This window comes from Anser brachyrhynchus, assembly GCF_964034855.1.
Source record: "Anser brachyrhynchus genome assembly, chromosome: 5".
Classification (NCBI taxonomy): Eukaryota; Metazoa; Chordata; class Aves; order Anseriformes; family Anatidae; genus Anser; species Anser brachyrhynchus.
Genome location: NC_137699.1, coordinates 536265 through 557041, shown reverse-complemented (window position 1 = coordinate 557041; position 20777 = coordinate 536265). Strand labels below are relative to the sequence as shown.

Sequence of the window (20777 nt, the reverse complement as noted above, 5' to 3'; positions counted from 1 at the left end):
ATAAATTCTGTCTTAATATACATATATATGAACATGTTCTTTCCCTTACAAGAGACTTGGAAAATGAAGTTAATGGCTAAAATTGCATTTAAAACTCAAAAAAGCAATCCAACAACACCTCCTTTCTCTCCCAGCATCCCCCCCAAATCAACCCAAAAATAATCAAAAGATAAAAAATTAAATCTTCATGAAGTGATAACGAAACACATGGTGCATGGTCATGGAAACTTCTTGAACTTCAGGTAGTTTTCTCCTTACTATTACTGTCATCTCACTTGTAGTATCAATTTCGATTTTGCTTAAATAGGTAGGTGCTTTTTCACATAAGTTAGAAGAGAACTGTAGTTTAGCAGTAGCTTGTGGATTACCATTTCAACAACTGCAAGAAACCACAGCTGTTGTAGCATCTACATTTTGTGGTGAGGCAGAGGAAAGTACCATTGTTATTACCTAAATGCTGTGGCTTAGTCTGGCTTCTGTTTAAAATGTTATTTTCTCAGAATCCTCAGACTTAATGGATAACAACCTTAAGGTGCTGTCCCTCATGTTTTGTGCTGTTAAACATTTTGCCCTTTCTGTGTAGTACAGTATTACATAATGTATTTTCAAAAATGATGTACAGGCTGATAGTGGTAACTTGAATCTGAGAAGTATTCTGTACAGTGTTGGGAAGCATAACTCTTCATAATACTTTTTTTTACATATTTCACAATCTGATGAGCAGACAAAAAGAAGGGAAACAGTAACCAGAGAAGGGCTACTCAGGAAAAATGTGGGTTGCATTAAAATGTGTTTTGCTGTTTGTCCAACTCTGTGCTGACATATGAGATTTGTTTGGAGGCATTCATTGTGTATTTGAATAAATCCATAGAAATTTTAAAACAGCTCTAAAGGAGCTAATATGAGTTGTCTACCCCAATTTTTAATATATACTATAACTGTAAACTTAAACACTAAAGTCAGCAGGTCTCACTCTTTAAATTCTAGGTTTTCTTGCTTTCTTTTTCTAGAGCTTCTTCAGACACCTTTGTCTTCCTTTCTGTCTGGAGATGATTGCAAGTTAAAGGCGACTTAACCAAACTGAGCTACTTCTGTCATCTTGACATAAACTTAACCCTGTGCTGCTTTTTAGATATTTGTTGTCTTCTCTAATGCTATCCTGGAGCTTCAGTGCATAGTTGATATATACTTTGGCTTTCTTTGCTTTGCAACCACTATGACTCACTGGTAATTATACAATTGGCTTTTCTGGAATATTGAGCAGTGACAGCTTTGAATGGCTTTTCTGTATGTGTGTGCTCTTAATTCAGCTATATTCATTAATCGCAAGTGTATTGATTATTACCAGAAGCCTTTAATTTCAATCTAATTGGTTTTTATTTTTTTCAGGGTGGTAATTCTGTAGTTACAATCACTTCCAAAAAAAAAAAATCCTGGTGTAGAAGCAAGACCTATTAATTGTTTTTTATGGACACAAGGAAAATTAAAGCATAAACTTTTATCCTGAATCATTATCAACTTCCCATAAGGTTCTTTGAGGAAGTGAAAAGTTAAAAACCACTGTTTGATTAACCTTTTCTGGATGTAGGAAAAGGATTAAATCTTCAATTGCTCTTGGCTCATAAGGTATGGCATACAAAGGACATACGGGACAGTTCTATCTGTACTGTAGAAACAGCAGTTCAGCCTCCTACCAGAAGGGTCAGAAAGTAGTTGTGCTCTTGCTTTTGTTGACAAAAGTCTGATTTACTAATTGCACTTCAGTGCAAATTATTTAATGCTTAGCCACTATAAGTAGCATGTTACCCTTAATTCAGATTCAAGACAGTGTCATGTACCTGAAAATTTTTATCCTTATGAAGTTCCATATTTCATCTGTTCCTTCATTTCTGATGAAATTATCTCAGAACTGGATGTCTAGAGACACAAATAGTTACTGTTTTAGACACACAACTAAGGTGGAATTCAAGAATCTGAAGTTAGGAGGCATGATTTCCTCTATTATAGGTATTTTCTTAGATTCAGAATCATAAGGCAAATGTTTAAAATAAACAGGGTCTCCTCAAAAGCAGTCATACTGCAGGGTGGAGAGAAATATATCCTTTGGAAGTGGAAGGAAATAGTATTAAGGCTGTTCCCATCATTCAACTGTCAGTATTTGTTCTCATTTTAATAGGTATGTGGCATTGTGGCTGTATTGACACTGTTGTTACGTGGATCATAATTTGCATTGTATATAAAGCTTCTTGTCCAAGAAGATAAATCAGAGAGCAGAAGTTAACTCTTAGTCTGAGTAAGTCTGTCATCTGGTAGGTTCTCACTTAATATACTCTCCTAGGACAGTAGTCATCCCAAGTTAAGGGACAGCAGCTAAGGATATTTCTGTTTACAATATTGCTTACAGTACATGGAAGCCTGCAGAGTCTGTGGAAGCTGAGATCTTCTTTGCAATTTATGGCATAGAAATTTTCTTGCAAGTTTATTTACATGACATAAAAGGCAGCAGTGTGTTCCTCAAACACACATTAACCAGTCCTATGCAATATCTTTTCAAATGGGCTTTAAAAAATGTCATGTACTTCAAGGAGCTAACTAATCTTGAACAAATTGCGTAGGCTAGAACAAGACATCTTGGTATCTACTGTAAGTCCTTAGCAGGGAGAATGGACACTTCCAGATCCATTTGCTGTACTGGACACTTCCTTGCTTTATGTTCTTTCAAGAACATCTTGTTCAACACACTTAATTTTTAAATTGTAAATTAATAGGTAAGTATAATTATTCAGTTGTTAGTCTAGCTTTTTTTGCCTGTATCTTTCAAATCCATCTTACCTTTTCAGTTTCACACAGGCCCTCCCAATTTTCATCAGAGATGCTTTTTGTTGCATAAAGCACACAACACATACTTTCAGAGTTTTGTGCATAGTAACTAGGAAAAGGATTCAAGCCTAATATAGGCCAGAACAGCACAATCCTCCTGAATCTGATGAGCCTTCACAGAGTAAACTGTGAATCAACAAAATGCTATTCTGACTGTTAATGTGATGTTTTCCAAAACTGCAAGTAAAAGACCTAATCTGATGTTGAAGGACTCATAAAATCATTTCCCACTACATTGTTTGTTGTCAGAGCACTTGTCTGTAATCAACTATTTAACAGTAGATAACTTAGGACTCACAATCATCACTTGTCTCTATATCATACTGTATGAATGACAATCCCATAGGTTGCTTCTGTGTTTGGATTTTTACTCTCCCATTTCTGAGGGGGTGGTTTTTTTGGCTTCTTTGGTTCCTTCCCCCACTCAAGTTCTACCATTGGTTCCTATGCTCTTGCCACCCACTCAGTTGAGTGACCCTAGCCATAGTGCTAGGCCTATTGAGATTAAAAAATTGTATGCTTTTGATTGTAAACGCTTCATTAATTCCAGGCACTGAACACATGGGGAAATTGGCTGGTTTGTTTCTTTAAGAAAATATTAAATTCTGACTCTTGGAAACAAATGAAAGACTTCTAGTTCCTCTGATAACAAATATCAGTTTAAATTATATGCTTGTATGGTCACTTAGCAGAGCAGATCCCTCTACTTTTCTATCCATGTGTGTGGTTTTAAGCTACAACTAATCTTTCCTTATCAGTGACACCTGTGTTTTTCCTCTGTTAAATATTTGATTTGGAAAGAAAAACATGCAATGTAACTTCCACTCCTTGACTCCAATATAAAACCAAGCCTATTCATTTTTAATAGGAATGTGCTGCTCTTAGGCTAGTAAGTCAGTTTCTGGATGAATTAGTTACTTCAGTGCTGTTTTGTGCCATGTAGTTTCTGCATTTCAGAACCAATAGGTGCTTAGCATCTATATATGCACATTCAAAGGGTATTCCGTGAAGGCTTTCTTTATAAAAACTTTTGGTTAGACTTTCTTTATTAAAACGTTTGGTTAGAGAGAGGCAAAGAACACTTGACTTTTACAAATGCTAAGTGATACCACTTTTAGATCAGTCTCCATTATTAGAATGGAGAGAGAGTTAAACCATTAGTAGGAAATACTAACTAGCTATATCTAAACTATTTTTAGCTTGTTAACCCAACTTCATAGAAGAGAAATACTGGAAAAATTCAGAGCTGCAGAACATGGAAGCAGTTGGTGCTTTTCTCTTTAAACATGGTGCCAATACCTATCATAACTTTCTTTTCAACTAGAACTTTACTGTTACTTTGTTAGTTTTTTTCCTTACAAACCCAACAACAGAAAGTAAGTATTGGGGGTTGGGGTAGAAATCAGTCCTTGACACTTTTTTTCTTCTAGAATTAAGTGTAATCTTCTCATCTTAATCGTTCTGTTGTAGACTCAGATTTTGTGCTTCTTGTTTTTCTTTTGTGGAAATATCAGAAGTTATTACCCTGTGTGCCAGCAGTGATCACTTTAGCTGGCATATTAAGCTGAATGGGGAATCTGAAACAGATGCTCCCTTCACTCATGGTAGCTTCACAGGTGCTTGGCATCCAGATTTAGTAATTAACCTTTCTATGTCTTACATCTGTTAGAGTAAACTGGATATGAAGCTGGATATGCAATGTCATGGTAAGATAGCTTGCCTGAAAAGGCCATCTCTTTCAATCACCTGTGGTGGGGAGAGCAGGAAAAAAACAACACACCTAGAATAGCCATGCAAAGTGGAAAGCCAGTGTCACTCACTGTATAATTAAAGTAATACCCTTTCTAACTCCTGAGGTGGTGTTACCACCTGTGAATGTTTTTGCATTTGAATGTTTTGCTCCAAGACCTGTTAAAACATAAGTGAGGATGATGACTTGTGTCTTGATTATAATATTTAAAGCATGAAATCTCTTTCAGGACATCTATTTATTAATTCTTCTTCCCACCAATGAAAGCATTGGATGGCTCCTATGTTATGACAGATTGTCTGAGAAACCCAGGTGGGAGAGTTTAGAACAGGTACTTAGCATCTGTTTTTGTAAAAAGACACAGGCATTGCATGTAATTAAATGCCTGGGGCTCTGATATGGAACAAGAAGCCCACCTGGGTCTCCAGTCCTGGTGAAAGAGTGGGCTGCCACTACTTTCAACTGAAAGTGTCTGTTGTTAGTTTTTCTGCACGGTTTGCTTCCCATTCCTTTCATTCTGTGATCTTCAAGGTTGTTTGCTGCTGCATCTTCTCACTTTTAGAAGCTTTTGCTTACTGTCTCCATCAGCAGTTTCATAAGGTTCCATAGGAAGTTGGTCTGGAGATGGACACAGGCTTTCAGGTAAGGCAGAAGCACAAATGAGTGTTGTTTCTCTACAAGGGGAGAACAGAAAAAGGCTGAGATGTTCTTCCGAATAGCAGCTTGATTGAACTGACCAACTGTGAACTCCTTTCTGATCTGCCTCTTTATCTTTTCCACATAATGGACATGCCCCTCCATACTGGCATGTAAATAGTTGCTTCCAGAATGACTGTTTGCTTCTTCCACTTTGCTGCATTTAATTAAAGCATTTGTCCTCAAATGCAGGCCTTTTGGCAAGTGTAGCTCTTTTGATATGACAGCAATTTTTTCTGTTGGAATTTATATTGTGTTAGCTGGCATTCAAATTTTTTTAATGGATTTTGGGTTTTGTAGAGCTCAACTGTCCTAATAAATAGACTGCTAATGACTTCCTTTAAGTAGTCCTTTATCAGTTCAGTGCTTCAACGTCCTTAGTTTGACTGGCTGTGGAGATGTAGTTCACCAGAAAAATACTGATGTGATTTCTTGTGCACAGTCAGCTGTCTGTAAGGTAAAACATTTTTTTAATGTGAAATGTTGTATACTGAAAAATGACTTTTTGACTTTTTGTCCAGATGTGTAATGTGCTATTTCTTAATTGTTAGGTTTTATGTGAATAACTATACATGCAGTACATATAGTTTCTGTTGTCAAGCCTTCTGGATTATTGCTCTTCTATTTACACTCCCTGGAAATAGTCTTTGGCAGAACTTGATTTAGAGCAGATTTGAGTTGTCTTGTTTCTTTGAAGTATTACTCACCTGTGTTAATTACAATGCAAAAACTAATACTAATTTACATGCATAGTATAGTAACTTAAGAAATTCACAAAAGGTGAAATGTGTGCACATCTCATCTCAATATTCATGCATATGCATATAAAGAACAACATATATATGGCCAGTTTTTCTCTGCTCTGTTTTTATTCAGGGCTTCTGTTTTGCTGTTCTATCAGGGACTATTTTTGGAAATAAGGGAGGAAACAAACATTGTTTTCAAAACCTAGCTGCTTTACTAGAAGGCTAATTACACAATGCCTGTGGTAACTTGTGTGAACTATTGGATACCTGGCTTGTATCAAAACTGCACTAGTCTGGTGTCCTTTCTCTGTATGAAGGAGCACCCTCTGGTCTGAGGAGAAAACATGAAGTTGGCCTGGGCACAGCATTACTTGAAACTTCTGGGCTACTGACTTGATGCTGTGATGCAGAATTAAATATTCTTAAGCATGTGTCTGCCAGTAATCTTCTACAGAAGGCCTTTGAAGCATACACAATTAATAGATGTTAAAATGTTAATAGATTTGTTAATAGAACTGAAGTGAGGGAAGCGCAGATTGTCACCTGGTATCTCCAGTATGTTGATGTAAAGCAAAGCAGGGGAAAGAAGCCTTTTACCCTTATTGCAGAAATTACTTCTCAAGACTACTCTAAAGCCTTCTGCCCTGCTACTTTTTGAAAGTAAGAAGCACAGGAGCTTAAAAGAAAAAATTGGGAAGTGTTAGAAAAAGTGTTATTTTATACAACTGGTTTAATAAAACTTGTATAGCATGTGGTAATATCTTCACTTGTCCAAAGGAGAAGTGGAAAATGCAAGTTAAAATGGAAGCTGGATGATGAATCAGCTCTTAAATATTCCTACTGTTGTTCTTTCAGGGTGGACAATATGAGATTTGTTTTGAGAGTAAATACTCTTACTAAGTTATTTCGAACACTGATTTTACCCATGCAGGAACTGATCATAGTTCATTAATAAAATTGCTGTTGGATGACTTTTCTTGGGCTTTTTAATTCTGTTCTGCCAAAATATTTTTTGGAAAATAAAACTTTAAAAGGCTGTAGTTGAAATTTGGATTGTACAGTAGGTTTTGATCAACAGACTTCTGGGCTCTGGCTGGGATTGCTTGGAGCTAAAGTAACCTGAAGAGATGTGGTGTTAACTGGTATGCTCTGCTTAGATTTAACTGCTGAATCAGTTTGGACTGTGTGCATTAATAAGCACACCAGAAGAGCAATGTTCAGTGTTCTAAGGAAGCAACATAATAATTGTCTTTATGAACTCACACTGTAATATCACAGTAGATTTTCTGACATCCCTGTTCTTTCACCTTTTTTTCCTTTAGAATAAAAGAATGACTATGAAGATTAGTTGTTGGAAACTGTAAGAAACAGATCCCAGATCTCTTACTTGGCAGTTAACTTCTTTAGGAGGGAGTCTTGCTTCAAAAGACTGTAAGTGATGCATGTCTGCCCTTATAGGGTTTTTAAAAGTACTGCAATAAGTCATCTATACAGTCAGTATTTTTCAAATAAATTGAAGTTTAGCACTGTATGGACAATACCTGCTGCATTGTGATTTTGGCAGAAAGCTCTAGCTTTAATTCAATTAAACAACGTCCATGTCATTAGTGACTAAAATACTAGCCCAAACTTAAGTATTTCCAAATAAAAATCATCCTCTAAAATATGACTTCCTTATTTTTGTCTGAACTCTAAGCATGTGTATACATATATGAATGGCTTTTCAGTGTTGATCTCTAGCAAAGTCTTAAATGTTTGCAGTGCAAGGTGTATGAGAGGGTTTTCACTGCTTTACAGAACTAAGAGGTTTATCATCATAGGTATATTAAGTGTAGTATGCAGTTCAGACCAGTATCATTGTATTTTTATGATGCATTATTAGCTATTGCATATAGAGACTGATGCATGTAATGTTGATAAGTTCTGCTCCAAGACAATTGAATTTTGAATAAGAAAGTATTAGAGCCTGGAAATATTAAAAGCTGCAAGTAATAAGAACTACTTTTTTTTGACTGCAGTAAGATATGTAGGCCCTAGTTTATTTACCATTGGGTTTGAATGTTTGATGAATAGTAAGTAAACCTGTATGGAGTCTATCAGAATTTTAAAAACACTTGCTACGTGCTTAAGCAGGTAGCAATAAATGGAAAGGTGAGAGAAGAGTAGCAAGTTCAGCTGCAATCCATGAAAGACACTTTCCTGCTGCCAGTTAATGAAAACAACCTGGGAGCTTGTAACTGCACATGCACACCTTGTGTGTGTCTATCGTGTTAGTTTTATTTTTTCCTACAGCTCTGTAGAAGCTGTATTCTAGGATTAATTTTTAGAGCAATTTAAATATACATCTAAGCAGAAGCTGAGTGAAAGTGCTGATACAACAATAATGATATTGCAAATGCTGTTGCTTCAGTGAGTTTGTGGACTGGCAATTCCTTTGTATTGAGACAGCATGCTAAAGGAGAAGGTTTTAAAACAGGGATCATACAATGGACTGTTGTTGCACTGCAAACTGTTAGGTAAGCAGTGATAAATAGACTGAGTGCATGTCAACGGCAATTACTGTGTGCTCTGTTTTGAAAATGTGTGTTCTGACAAATATCAGCCACTGCAGTAGTAATGCAGTATTAAGACTGTTGTCTGACTTGCTTGGTGTAACAGAATTCCCTGGTGTTGGATACCTTGAGACAGGTATTTAATTTTTTGTTTCATATACCTGTTCATCTCTTGTTACATGGTAATACTTACACTCTTAACAGCTGGCATGGCTGTGAATGTCCTGCTTTGCAGAGGTGAGAAATTCAGATGTCTGGCTCCAAGTTGCTTATATTTTTGCGAGGTTGCTCCAAGCCTCTGTTGTTACAAAACTGTTTCTATAGTAAACTCCAGGTCTGCTGCCTGCCTTCAGGGTGGAACTTGACCAGGCCTGATTTTGCTGCCACTGATCTCAACTGCGGGATCATGAACCAAAAGAGGGAGTACGGTCTTCTGAGAGGTTTGAAACAGATTTTGCATCATGGATACTTTACATGGCAAAGCCAACTCTCTTCAAGTTTTTGTGCGCATGCACATGCGCACTCTAAACTTCTTTTTGGGGAAGAGGATTGTTCTGATTAAAGGTAACTTTCCCAATAGAGGAGGGAGGAAAAATGACCAAGCAGGCAAACAACACAGCTCAAATGCTGTTTGAGGCTGATGGCTGATTAAAGCCACAATGCAGCAGATGACTTTGCCTAGCAAACATTGAGTCCACAAGTATCTTCTGTGACTCAAGGAATCATAAGCTACTACAGAGAACTTCATGTTAGTGAAGGCTGCAGTGCTTGCTGGGAGTTTGTGTACACAAAGTATTCCAGCTGTGACAAAATGGAGCTTTCTGTGGGCTTGATTGTTCTGATAGGAAGTCAAGATAGTTAGCCTCTGAGCTTGGAGAGTTTCAGATATTGACACTTCTGGGTGATCAAATGGTCAATGTGTATAAAATGATGTGCAACATAAGAGTGATGTTACAGTGTTTCTGAATTGATGTTTTTTTCTTCTCTCTGATTCTAAGTTAATTTAGCCATTGTGCTATTCTAACCTTTGCAGTGGCCACTCATGCAAAGTTAATTCTGAGAGATGAAATTCTGGCTGTATTTAAATATATCCTTTAATAATAGGGCTTTGTACAGGAAACTGGATATTTCAACATGAGTATGTGAGGAATGAATGAGGGTAACTTAAAAAAAAATCTCAATTTTAAGAAGTCTTTAAGCTGAAGTGTTTCTAGATCCTGTTCTCAATGTTTTTCCACATCTGTGAAGTTTAAGCAGTTGTTTTGTGCCTTTCAAGCTTATTTTTTTCTAGGAAGCAGAAGAATCTAGGCTAAACACAGCTCACAATTGAAGGTCTGTGAAAGGACAGAAAACTGGAATGTAACTGGAAGTTTCTTGTTCTCAGTGTTAAAGCCTGTCCTATGGACTGGATGTGTGGCACAGCAGTGTCAAACACACTGATTTATCTTGGGTTTAGAAATGACTTGGTGAACACATCTGTTAAGTAACCAGTAGTTTCTTGCATGATTCTTTACTGCCTGTAACAATGAAGATGCTGGACACTAGTTGAATTATTCTCTTCATGGTCTTAAATCTGGAATCCTTCTGGCAAAGTGAGATGAGGGGCTGAAACTACAGAAACCTTTTGGTTTGCTTTCTTGCACATGGCAACAGTTCAGGACTCCAAAGAATATATTAGGTGCATGGAAGAACTCTAAAATAGTCAAAACAGCGTGGGAAGAAAATGGCTCTGTTTGTTTTGGTGGAGAAAAGCATGCAAAATCTGCTAACCTGATGGGGTTGCCTATTTGTAATATCTACTTGAATGTCAATAGCAGTGACTCCATTAGCTGTCTTCTGATGTTTAGCCCACAGCCCTGGTACATCACCTGTTTTCAACTCCATATGATTTCAGTGTCAGGAAACTTTTTTTGCTTACTCTGGAGCTTAAGATGTGCCTCACTGAAATTTGCTATACTTAGGTTACAGGTTTATCTAGCCTATCCCATTTCTGTTCATCCATTCACATATGTACACACACAGTTGGAGTGATATATATACATATATATATACATTCTTTGTTGAATGAGAAAATAACAAAAGCTATAGCTTACCTCTGACCTCTGTTCTGAAGAAGGCAGAAAGTTCCTGAATCATGAATTAGTGATCTAACCCTATGCATATTGCATTAGGGCAAGGAACAGTGCAGCAAGTGATGTACTGTAATTCAATGTAACCTAGCACGTAGTGGCACAAAACTACAGTATTCTGCAGTATTTGTGAGCTGCAGTGTTCTGTGGGCTTGACATGGCACTTTCCTACATGAAAAGGGTTGCATTATGTACAAAGTTGTAAAAGAAACATTGCCACTCAGTGTTCTTCAGCTGTTTATCTGTAGGGAGTTAGTGTTTGATGTCTAGTTTTTTTGTAGAATTGGCCAGAGATTTTGCATGATCAGCATGGTGCTGCTCACAAATGTGTGGCAGACCCCTATGGCAATGAAGTGTAAGTCAAGCATGTACAGAATTTGTGGGTGTTTTTGTTCTATCGCCTCTCCTCTTCTTCCTTAAGATCAACTTAAGAATAAAAGTTGCTTATTCTAACTGAAAACTGCTTCTGTATTGGTTGAATTCACATCGTTTTGAGCTTGTAATAAATGTACGAACTGGTCTCCTACTGCCACATAGCATTATTCCAGAAATATTGTAAGTTGAAGACAGAATTGACATTAAACCTTACGTGGCCTATATTTCAGTTGTTCTGTGTAGAAAGAATTTTGCTGCTTAAACTATTGCTGATTGTGTGGAATATCACGTCTGCTGATTAAAGGCAAATGCCACTTTGAACATAATGTGGTTTTTGTAGTGTTGTGATGTTCATTAAAGGCCTTCAGTTTTTGACTGTAGTGCTTTAACAGAATCGACCAGTGATATGGTTCAGTTTTTGTCATACTAAGGTCTCATATCACCACTGGAACTCCTTTAAAGGAACTCCTTTAAAGTTAACTTTCTTAAGCTATTAAGAATCTCCTATGATCATCTTGTTGCCATGTGCTGCTTGGAGCTTGTTCTGGCCTGTCATTGCAGATATGATGGCAGTAATTTAAACCCTCAAACTCTGGCATCTGTCAAATCTTGCTGAGACAGCTGAAATTCACCCCCTCCAAAGCGGGGTGGAGATGGAATGGCTGTACATCCATGTCATCTCTTCACAGCATGCATGATCACACTTCTGGTGTACAAAACATTTTAGTAGCTGCAGTATTTAACTCTTTCATATTGCACCCAGAGTATTTGATGGAAGCTCTCTGTATTTACTGGCTGTTCAGCAGCCTCAGCGTACTCAAATGCTTCTTCTAGTGTTCCCTAAGCTCCTCTTTCCAAAGAAAGACCACTGTTTGTCTTGAATTCATTAGGACACTTATTAAAACACTTACCCAGTGTGTAACAGACCTGAAGTCTCAGCTCTGCCTGTTTTTAAAAGCAGGGACATGGACTTCATCCCAGATACCAGTTCTTGCTCCTGGTTCTTCTTGCCTCATCTCTCCACAATTCTTTTTGCAAAGACCTCAGTTGTTGTTTACATATCCAAAACACTTAAACCACTTAATATCTTGTAAGACAGACTTCTAATTTCCTTTTTTGTACTCATAGCTACATCTACTGCTGCAGAGACAGGGAATCTGTCTCCTTGGCTTTATTAGAAGGGTTTTGTACTTCCCCTCTTTAATCCTCCTGTGTGGTATGTACTGCAGCACAGCATGCGCAGCATGTTTCACTAAAAGGGAGAAGTAGTAGTTCCATTGCTGGTTGATAATACTTAAGTAGTGAGTGCCCTGTGGCAGAAAATACTGCAGGTGGTTGTAGTGGTAGAAGCAGCTTGCTGCTTCTTTGCTTCTTGGCGGCAGAGGGCTAGTTACAGAAGTGGGAAAGTAAGCATGTTAATCCAGTTAGGAAACTTCAAGCTAGCTAAAACTTAAACAATTCCAGGAAACTTAGCCAATGCTGTATCAGTGCATATCCACATGCTAGGATTATCAACATGCTAGGATGAATCCTGCTTAGACTTGTCAAGGGGAGAAATGATTCAGAAATGACTGTCACTTGCAGTCAGCAAGGGTAAGATACAAAACTGGCAAAGCCATACAAAAATCATGTAGGAAGAGCTGTGTTGATTGTGTCACTGTTATTTGTAGTAATTTTCCTTTTGATTAGATAGCATTTTAGGCTTCTTGGTTTTCTTTAAATTCTCTCTGCTGTCATGGAAACAGTTTAGAACTGACTCTTTGAAAGTCTGTTAGGATTATGAACAAGACTTCTGATCAGTCTGACATGACTTTAGATCTGACATGACTTTAGATATTTCACTGGATTTAAATGAGGTTGGTCTTGCACAACCAATAGCAGTACAGGAGGGAAACAACTTTTCTATGGATACTTTCATAGCTGCATGCTTGCAGCAACTATCAGGCTGTCACACGTAGCTCAACTACACCTGTGACAGAAATGGTGTTGCTCTGCCACCTTATGGCAGAGCTGAAGCCAGAACATACCACTTCCTACTTCAGTTTCAATGGAGACTACTGTGTATGTATTAATGTGTAGAAGCTAGAGCAATAAATGAGTGCAGATGCTTCTGAAAGGGGCTGTGTTTAAATTATAAATAAACAATTTTATATTTTGTCTTATCATTGTTCTTATTAACTTTTCACATCTCTACTAAATTGCCTGTTCTGTGGGCTTGGGCTGACCTTCCTTGTACTTCCTGTATTCCTATGTTACTGTGACAGTGTGAGATAAAAACAGAACTGTCTACTGGCTCTGTTAAAGATTTCTTCTCTGGCTTTTCTGTCTCTATTTCCCTATTTAAATGCAGGAACTGCAGTTTCTGCCATCTTTCACCAAAAAAACCCACACCCTACTGCACGCCCCCCCCCCCCCCCCCAAAAAAAAAAAAAACCAGCAACAAATAAAACAACCATCCTCCTCTGATTTCAGTCTGAGAATTACCCCTAAAATTTTAAAATCTGCCTTTCTAGTTTTGGCACAAAAGGTTTTCTGGGCGTGCTTCTTCTGCCTTTCTCTTCTTCCTGGACCTCTTGGTCTAAACCAGTAGCTGCAGGCTGTTACCCTGCTCTCTGCTTCTTCCTGTGCTGACTGCATTGCATACTGGGTCCTGAAAATAAGCTATTAAGCCACAGAGACCAAGCATGGTCAAGAGCACATAGAGCATGGTTATGTGCTACTTTTCTGCAATAGTGGAAGCTGTCTCATCGACTGCTCAGGAGCAAATACATGGATTACTTTAGGATTTCTTGCTCCTGGAATTTTAAGCTACTTTGACAAATCTTTCATCTCTAATACCATACCATTTGGACTTTGTTTCACCTCTGCACTGGTAAAGCAGTGATACCCTTTCTGAAATCAGCTGCCCAATGATACTGAGTTTTAGACTTAGTATGTTGGACTTAATGGAAACATGGAATGTGGTCCTTTTATGTCCTCGTGTTGATGTGATGTGAAGTACAGACATCACACTGGCAGCATATCCACACTAATGTGCTACACATTTATCTTTAGTATGCTTCTGAAAGAATATGCAAGAATTTATCTAATTACTGTTTGACTGAGATGGAGCAGTCGTGTATTTTGAGCATATTTCTTAGCACTGTAGTGCTGTAACTCCTTTTCCCAAGTGTTAAAATCAGACTTTAGAATGTGTGTTCACTATGTTCTCTGAAAATTAAGTTATTTGTTGGCTTTATTTTGGATGATGTGTCCGTCATGCATCAATTTAATCAGAGATGTGCAATTTAATGAGAGATGTTCTCCTTCTAGGCCTTGTTCTGTTTTATGTGTGCAAAACTTCAGACTGAGACAGCTGGTGGGAATGGAGGGCCTGTTTCTTCAGTGTCAACCATTTATCTCTTGTAGTTGAGATGCCTGCTGAGTGGGGAGATGCCCCGTGCCCTTTGTGCTCATAACAACTGTGGTACAAGGCCTTGTGAGCTCAGGTTCGTTGCGTTTCAGGCTTTGTTCTTCTGGATGTGAGAGGGTGCTAAGTGTAAGTTCTAGATGCCTGCAGAGGAGGAAAAAACAAACCAACCAACCAAAAAAAAAAAAAAAACAGTAAAAACTAGTATGTTAGCTCAGCATATGGTAGTACAGTTGCATGAAACTAATGCTTTAGTGTTCCTACATTTGTTTTAGGTTTACACTGAGGAGCTTCCACTGTTCTTGGACTATGTATTTCATTAGTAACAATACTTTCCTGAGGGGATGCTATATGTCTGGGAGGTAAGCAACGAGGGTACTTCTGACTAGCACTGATTTCCTTAGTACATACGGCAGTCTTTCCTTAGCTAAAAAAGGGTAGTATTGATCTTCTCTTATGAAGCATTTTGAGATACTCTGACCAAATACTTAAGCTAAGCCAAATTTTGTTCCCTTTCTTCATTTGTCCTTTACCAATTAATCAGTTATGCCCTAGGTCTAAGGCTGGACTTTATCCAAGGAAAGCTTTGGCCTCTTTCTTAACATGTCATGCTTTTTATAGTCTGCAGTATTTTTGCATTTGTTGACATTGTTCATCTTGGTTGGTTTTGATCTTGTTTACTCTGAAGGATAAAATCATCATCAGTTAGAAGGCTTAGCTACAGAGGGAAAATGTATTTCACAGCATTATCCATTACAGATACAAGTAACTGAGTGTACATCTACGATACTCATATACTGCTGAGTTCTGAGAGCACGAATAACAGAGCTACTGTGAAAAATGGGAAAATGCTAGCAGGTGTTGTTTCTTTTGGTTTCCAGTCACTTTTGGCTAGTATAGCAACTATTCCGCTTTGCTTTGCATAATGGAAAAAAGCTTAATGCATTTTCTTTTGAAGTTGCACTTTTTCTTTGCACAGGAAACACAAATAGATTTTGATGCACATCCAGAAGTTTGAAATAAAGACTAAATGTTCCGGAGAAATAAAGTTTTGGGTCACTTCTTCTGTGGGTTTTTATTCTACCAAGTACTCTTTTGAACATTCTTGCTATTGTGAGCTTTGTTTTGTGCCTTGACAGGTCAACTTAAGAATTTAGAAGGGTGTAGCAAGTTAAAGTAAAGACACTATCAAAAGCCAACCTTTCTTGTTTTACTGCTCCCTCTGAGTCCTTGCCTTAGTTAATTAGAAGCAATAAAACATAACTAAATGTCTCTCTGTGAGGCAAGAACACTGGCCCTTTCAGTTGTGCTTAAGGCTGTAATGGGAGCTCAGTGGTAGCGGGGGAGGAAATGATGAACACAAAGTCTTAGAAAGAAGTCTTAGAAAGTAGTCTGTATCTAAGGGAATTTGATATATTGGGCTGACTAATACTTGGGAGGATGAGGAGTGGGTGTAAGCTGTGCAGGGGTGGTAGCAACTATACTGTTGGAGCTATGGAGATACACGGTGACCGTGCCCTTTAACTTTTGTTATGCTGCTAAAAATGTATTAGGATGCTTTGTCCTTTCAGGGATCTTCATGCTCTAAGAAAAAGAACTTTTTAGTTCCCAGAGTGTGGTAGTTGAGAGTTAAATATTGCAGAATGTTCAGCTTAGATGTATTTGCTAACCAGAACCAGACAGGAGGTCGTGGCAAAGCTTAGAACAGAACTGAAAACTCTTAAGTCTGGTTTTAGGACAATATCATGTCTAAAGTCCAGTCTGGCTTCAGTTTCATGGTTGGTTTAGGTATTCTTAATTATGGAGGTTGCAATCAAAAGTGGAGGTTGCAATCAAAAAGAATGAACTGATCTGTTTAATGCATGCATTCATTCCTCCTCTTTTGTGTTGGCACAAACATTCAATTTTTGAGTAACAGCTTTAATCAAGAAGCCAATCCAGCTATAAAATCAAATCCAGCTACATTAAAAAAGAAGAGTATTCAGCTCTCCTCACAGCCTGACCAGAACTGGGGCTACCACAAGGGGAATAGTAGCAACAGGGGCTTTTTTTGGAGATTGGCACAGCTGTCTTTTTGGTAGCAGCCTGAACTTGGGTTGGTTTAAAGCAACTGTGAACCTACAAGCACAATGGAAACATACTTATCACTTGTGAAGAACTTGCCTTGTGTGTTTTTAACAGTTTGTCCTTCGTAGAGTAGCAGTCTATCATCAGCACTGTTTTTGTTAATAGATTCAGAATGGTCAGGATGGTCCTTGCTGAACACTTTTATCTCTGGCCATTTTTTATAAATATTTCTTTGCTTAATTTTCAGTCAAAATCTGGCTTCCTAAAAATGTTCTAACTGAAAAAACATGGGTATGAATCTTTCTGGAAAATGAGTTGATAGCATTATGAGCATTATTTAGCAAAATTTTAGTTTGTAGATCTTTTCAGCAATGTTTGCCAAGCTTAGCTATAATCATAAATCATAAAATAGCTGAACTAGGAGCTGCAGGATTGATGTGGGAGTGTTGAGGTGAAACTCTGTGGTTTGTAGTATGCAGGAGTTCAAACGAATTTATTGAATGATCTCTGCTGGTCTAAAAGTACACGAATCCCAGCCATGTAAATCCAAGCTGAAGGTATAATAACATGGCAGAGAAGCATGGTTCTGCTCTGAGATGAGACATAATTTGCAGAGGCAGAGGAGAAAAGATGTTTGTGAGTAGGTGAATTACTGAACGTTTTGACTCTAGGAATGGATGATTTCAAGGAGGGAACTCCTTCAGCTTTTCAATACATTGCTCTCTGAAGTAAGATGAAGGTTTTGTCTGAAAAAAGTGAACAAAAAGTTAACCATTCGTGTGTGGGTTTGTGTGTGGTTTGTTTTTATGAACGTTAAAAATGAAGTGACTGGTTTTGTGCTGGTTACATGCGGTGTCTTTTATATGCATCTAAATTACTTTTACTTTGGGAAAATGTTAGGCGATAATGGAATAATGAGAGTTAAACTTGATTTTGTTGTTACATCAGACTGAAGCATGATTTGAATCAAGTAATTGGAATTACAGTAGGCTAAAATTGCTGAAAAATGAGTTTGGAAAGTTGAGATACATTTATTTCCTATTGAACCTTAATTAAAATATTTGGTTCTGTTTTCAGTTAAGAACTACTGGATTCATAAATGTAATACACAAATTATAACATTTATGAAGTTTAATATTTAAACCATATCATTTACAAAATACAGAATTGTTAATTTTATCGAACAAGTTTTCCAGTTTTCAAGCAGTGACCTTGCAAACAGTTCACATGACCGGTGAGCCTTAAAAGCACAAGCCAGTGTTTTCAAAACAAAACAAATCTCCTATTTAAATATCTCTTTTCTAGTGATCTTTTAAGAGCTTAATTACTAACCAGCATTTTCTGCTTATGTTACCATCCTCATCCTCCATCCTTCACTCCTTATCTCTTCTTCTCTTAAACTTCACGTTGTCACTGTTATTTTCCACCTTTCCTCTTGGATGGATGGAACAACATGAAACAACTTTTCTAGTCAGAATAGAATAATTTCTGAGATTTATTTATGTATTTACATTTTTCGGTCTGGTCGTGTCAGTGGTCCACTGACCTTAACTGAACAGCAGCCTGCATTCCCTCCTACCAGCCCCAACCACCCCCCCAGACCAGAAGAACCGAGCAACCATTCTGGAAGGTTCTGATAATGAATGTTATCTATATTCTTTGCCTTCTTCCAGTCTTAAACTTATTTGTACTTTTTTTGTTTAATAACCTCATAGGAAGAAGTAGCTATATACATTTCTACAGCATTAAGCTGTATCCTACGGAGAATAAAATGTTTGTAAATCAAATGTACAGCAAAAGAAGAGACAGGGCAGACCGAATGTTATTGATTCGTGCTGTTATTCTGTGGCTAGGGACTGGATCTACCTGCTAAAATGGGGATCAAATCTAGATTTCAAGCACACAGTAATTTTGGAAAACAGGTGATTTAGTGGCTTTGACTGGTCTTACTATGAAGATACAGGATGCTAACGGGATACATAGCTAGCTCTGCACTGGGATTCGGAGCACATGCGTGGATGGAGATGAAGTCTGAGATCTGACCTTTGCCTTTCTTTCAGGAACGATGCTGGCGGCGCTGCCTGCCAAAGCCGCAAGTTTTAGGAGCAACAGCAGCTAGCCAGTGAGAAAAGTAGATAAAGTCATTGGTGCCTCTGTCTGTGCACACAGTATAAAGATAACGGCTTCAGAAGGAGAAAGATAAATCAGTAGTGAAAGAGGAAAACAAAGAATAGTTAGACGAGAAAGGCTGCACTCCTGTTTTGTCATCCCAGATGAAGGGCAGATTGTACAGAACATGCCATTCTGTGCTTTTTCTTTCTGACCTTTTTGGCTGCTGCACAGTAAGTGTTGCCTCACTGTCATAAATTTGAAATGAGCTGATTGTTTCTCTGTTTGCCAGTGGGCTGGATATTTCTATTTCTCATTGGTAATGTGACAGGTAATGTTTGCACAGTGTCACTTAAAAATGCTGAGATCGTTTCTTCTTTTTTTTATATCATCCTGTTGGATGGCATCATTCCAAGAGATGTCATTGTGGTGGATAACCAGAGAGCTCAAAAGTACACAGAACTGATTTTGGGGATTGGGACTTCTGTTTTGTCACAAAGGAATTAATGATAGAACGCAGCCTTCAAAGTTTTTGATTACAGCTCGTCCTGTCTGTTTGGAGCGATGTGGGTGATGCAGGTTTCAGAAGCTGCAGAATTAGGGATTGCTGCGTAACCAGTAGAAAAACTGCAATCTTAAGAAGTTCTGTATATTGATAACAGAAGAAGCAACAGTTTCCACGACAGGGTTTGTATTCAGTTGCTTGTTATGAAATTGCATAGTCAGGGTAAAGGCTTGTTTCTGTTTCCTCTGACCGGCAGAGGAGAAGAACAACAAAACCCTAGAACTGAATAAATACATAAATGATAGTTGGGATGTTTACTGGTGCAGGATTTGGGGGTAGGAGGCATTGTGAAATCCTTCGTCAAATAATAGAACACATTCAGTAGACTGGGGCTGAAGGGTTGGGTATAAGATAGTTTTCTTTGGGAGACAGAGCAGAGTCAAAAAACCTAAGTCTTCTCCATTGGGATGATAACCACAAAAAGAGAAGCTGTTTCATTACTGTTGCAAATTATTTTAAAAGCAGATATATTTTGCTTTTTCCTCTTGGCATCTTGAAATAATAGATTTTTTAATAGGTTATGTTTATGAAACTGTTCAAAATTGAAACTCGTATTAACATGCATGTATTGTTCACCTCGTATCTCTCTGTCTTCAAAGTTTAATGCATCTCCCATGTAAAAATTATGTTTCTTGTGGGATAGTTTAAGGTGGAAATATTGAATTATGTTTTACAAAGACAGGGAAAGCTGAGGATCTCAACCAGTTAAACCAAGGGAAAAAAAAAAAACAACTATCCTTTTCCCTGTCTTGTATAAATATTTATTTGTTTGAAGATATAAATATCCTTTTCCCTTTCTGGTACAAATGAAACTTATTGCTTCTGTCATCTAGAGTTAGTTCTGCTGATTCTCTCGATGTCTTTAATGTCTGTCTTGGTGCTTATATATTTCATATGGATTTATGATTGTTTGTATAATATTTTGATGGTAATTACCACTTCATTCAGTCATTTCTAAGGCAGTACCTGCTAAAACTGATGAGACACAAGTTTTAAGTGATGAATTCACAGGGTAATTTAACTTACGGTTTCTGTTTTGTGAAATCTCTTAATTTAGCTGCTAATGTGTTCTTTATTTAGGATTCAAATATTCTTCTAAGAGACTCATACTTAAATTGCTTTAAAAAAATGGAGCTTAGTCATCAAAGTGACTGGTGCTGCTGACTGCAGTAAAGCTGAAATATTTTTAAAAAGCTGAGCCCTGTCCTCCTTAATTGCTTTTAAAAATGGGATGTAAACGCCAGTCCTTTGGAAAAATGATGCTTTGACACAGGGAGCTATCTTTGTCTCATACAACACAGCATACTGTCAACAAAGTGATAATCTCTTGGTATGTTTCTGAGGTCTTTGAAACTGGCTAAATATAAAATATACAGGAAATACAAAGTATTGCCTGTTCAAGAGCTGTAGAAATTGTCAGCGCAAATAGCAACTGATATTTTATTCAGGTGTGTTCTGCGTGCAAATTAGCCTGGGTAAGTGTCAATAGAAGAGCGTGC

The 20777-nt window shown here is 37.6% G+C and overlaps 1 protein-coding gene across 9 annotated transcripts in view; it reads left to right on the top strand.

The window, feature by feature from the left end:
• The first annotated feature begins 79 nt into the window (after positions 1-79).
• OVCH2 (ovochymase 2) overlaps positions 80-20777 on the top strand; it is a 41678-nt gene continuing 20980 nt past the window's right edge. For 3 of the 9 annotated variants that reach the window (XM_080593410.1, XM_080593408.1, XM_080593416.1), the window contains exon 1: positions 80-18946. In XM_080593410.1, coding sequence (XP_080449536.1) covers positions 18878-18946 — 69 coding nt within the window. In that variant the 5' untranslated portion in view covers positions 80-18877. Of the gene's footprint in view, positions 20754-20777 lie in introns of all 9 variants that reach the window. The other 6 variants (XM_080593415.1, XM_080593409.1, XM_080593411.1 and 3 more) reach the window with 6 other exon arrangements.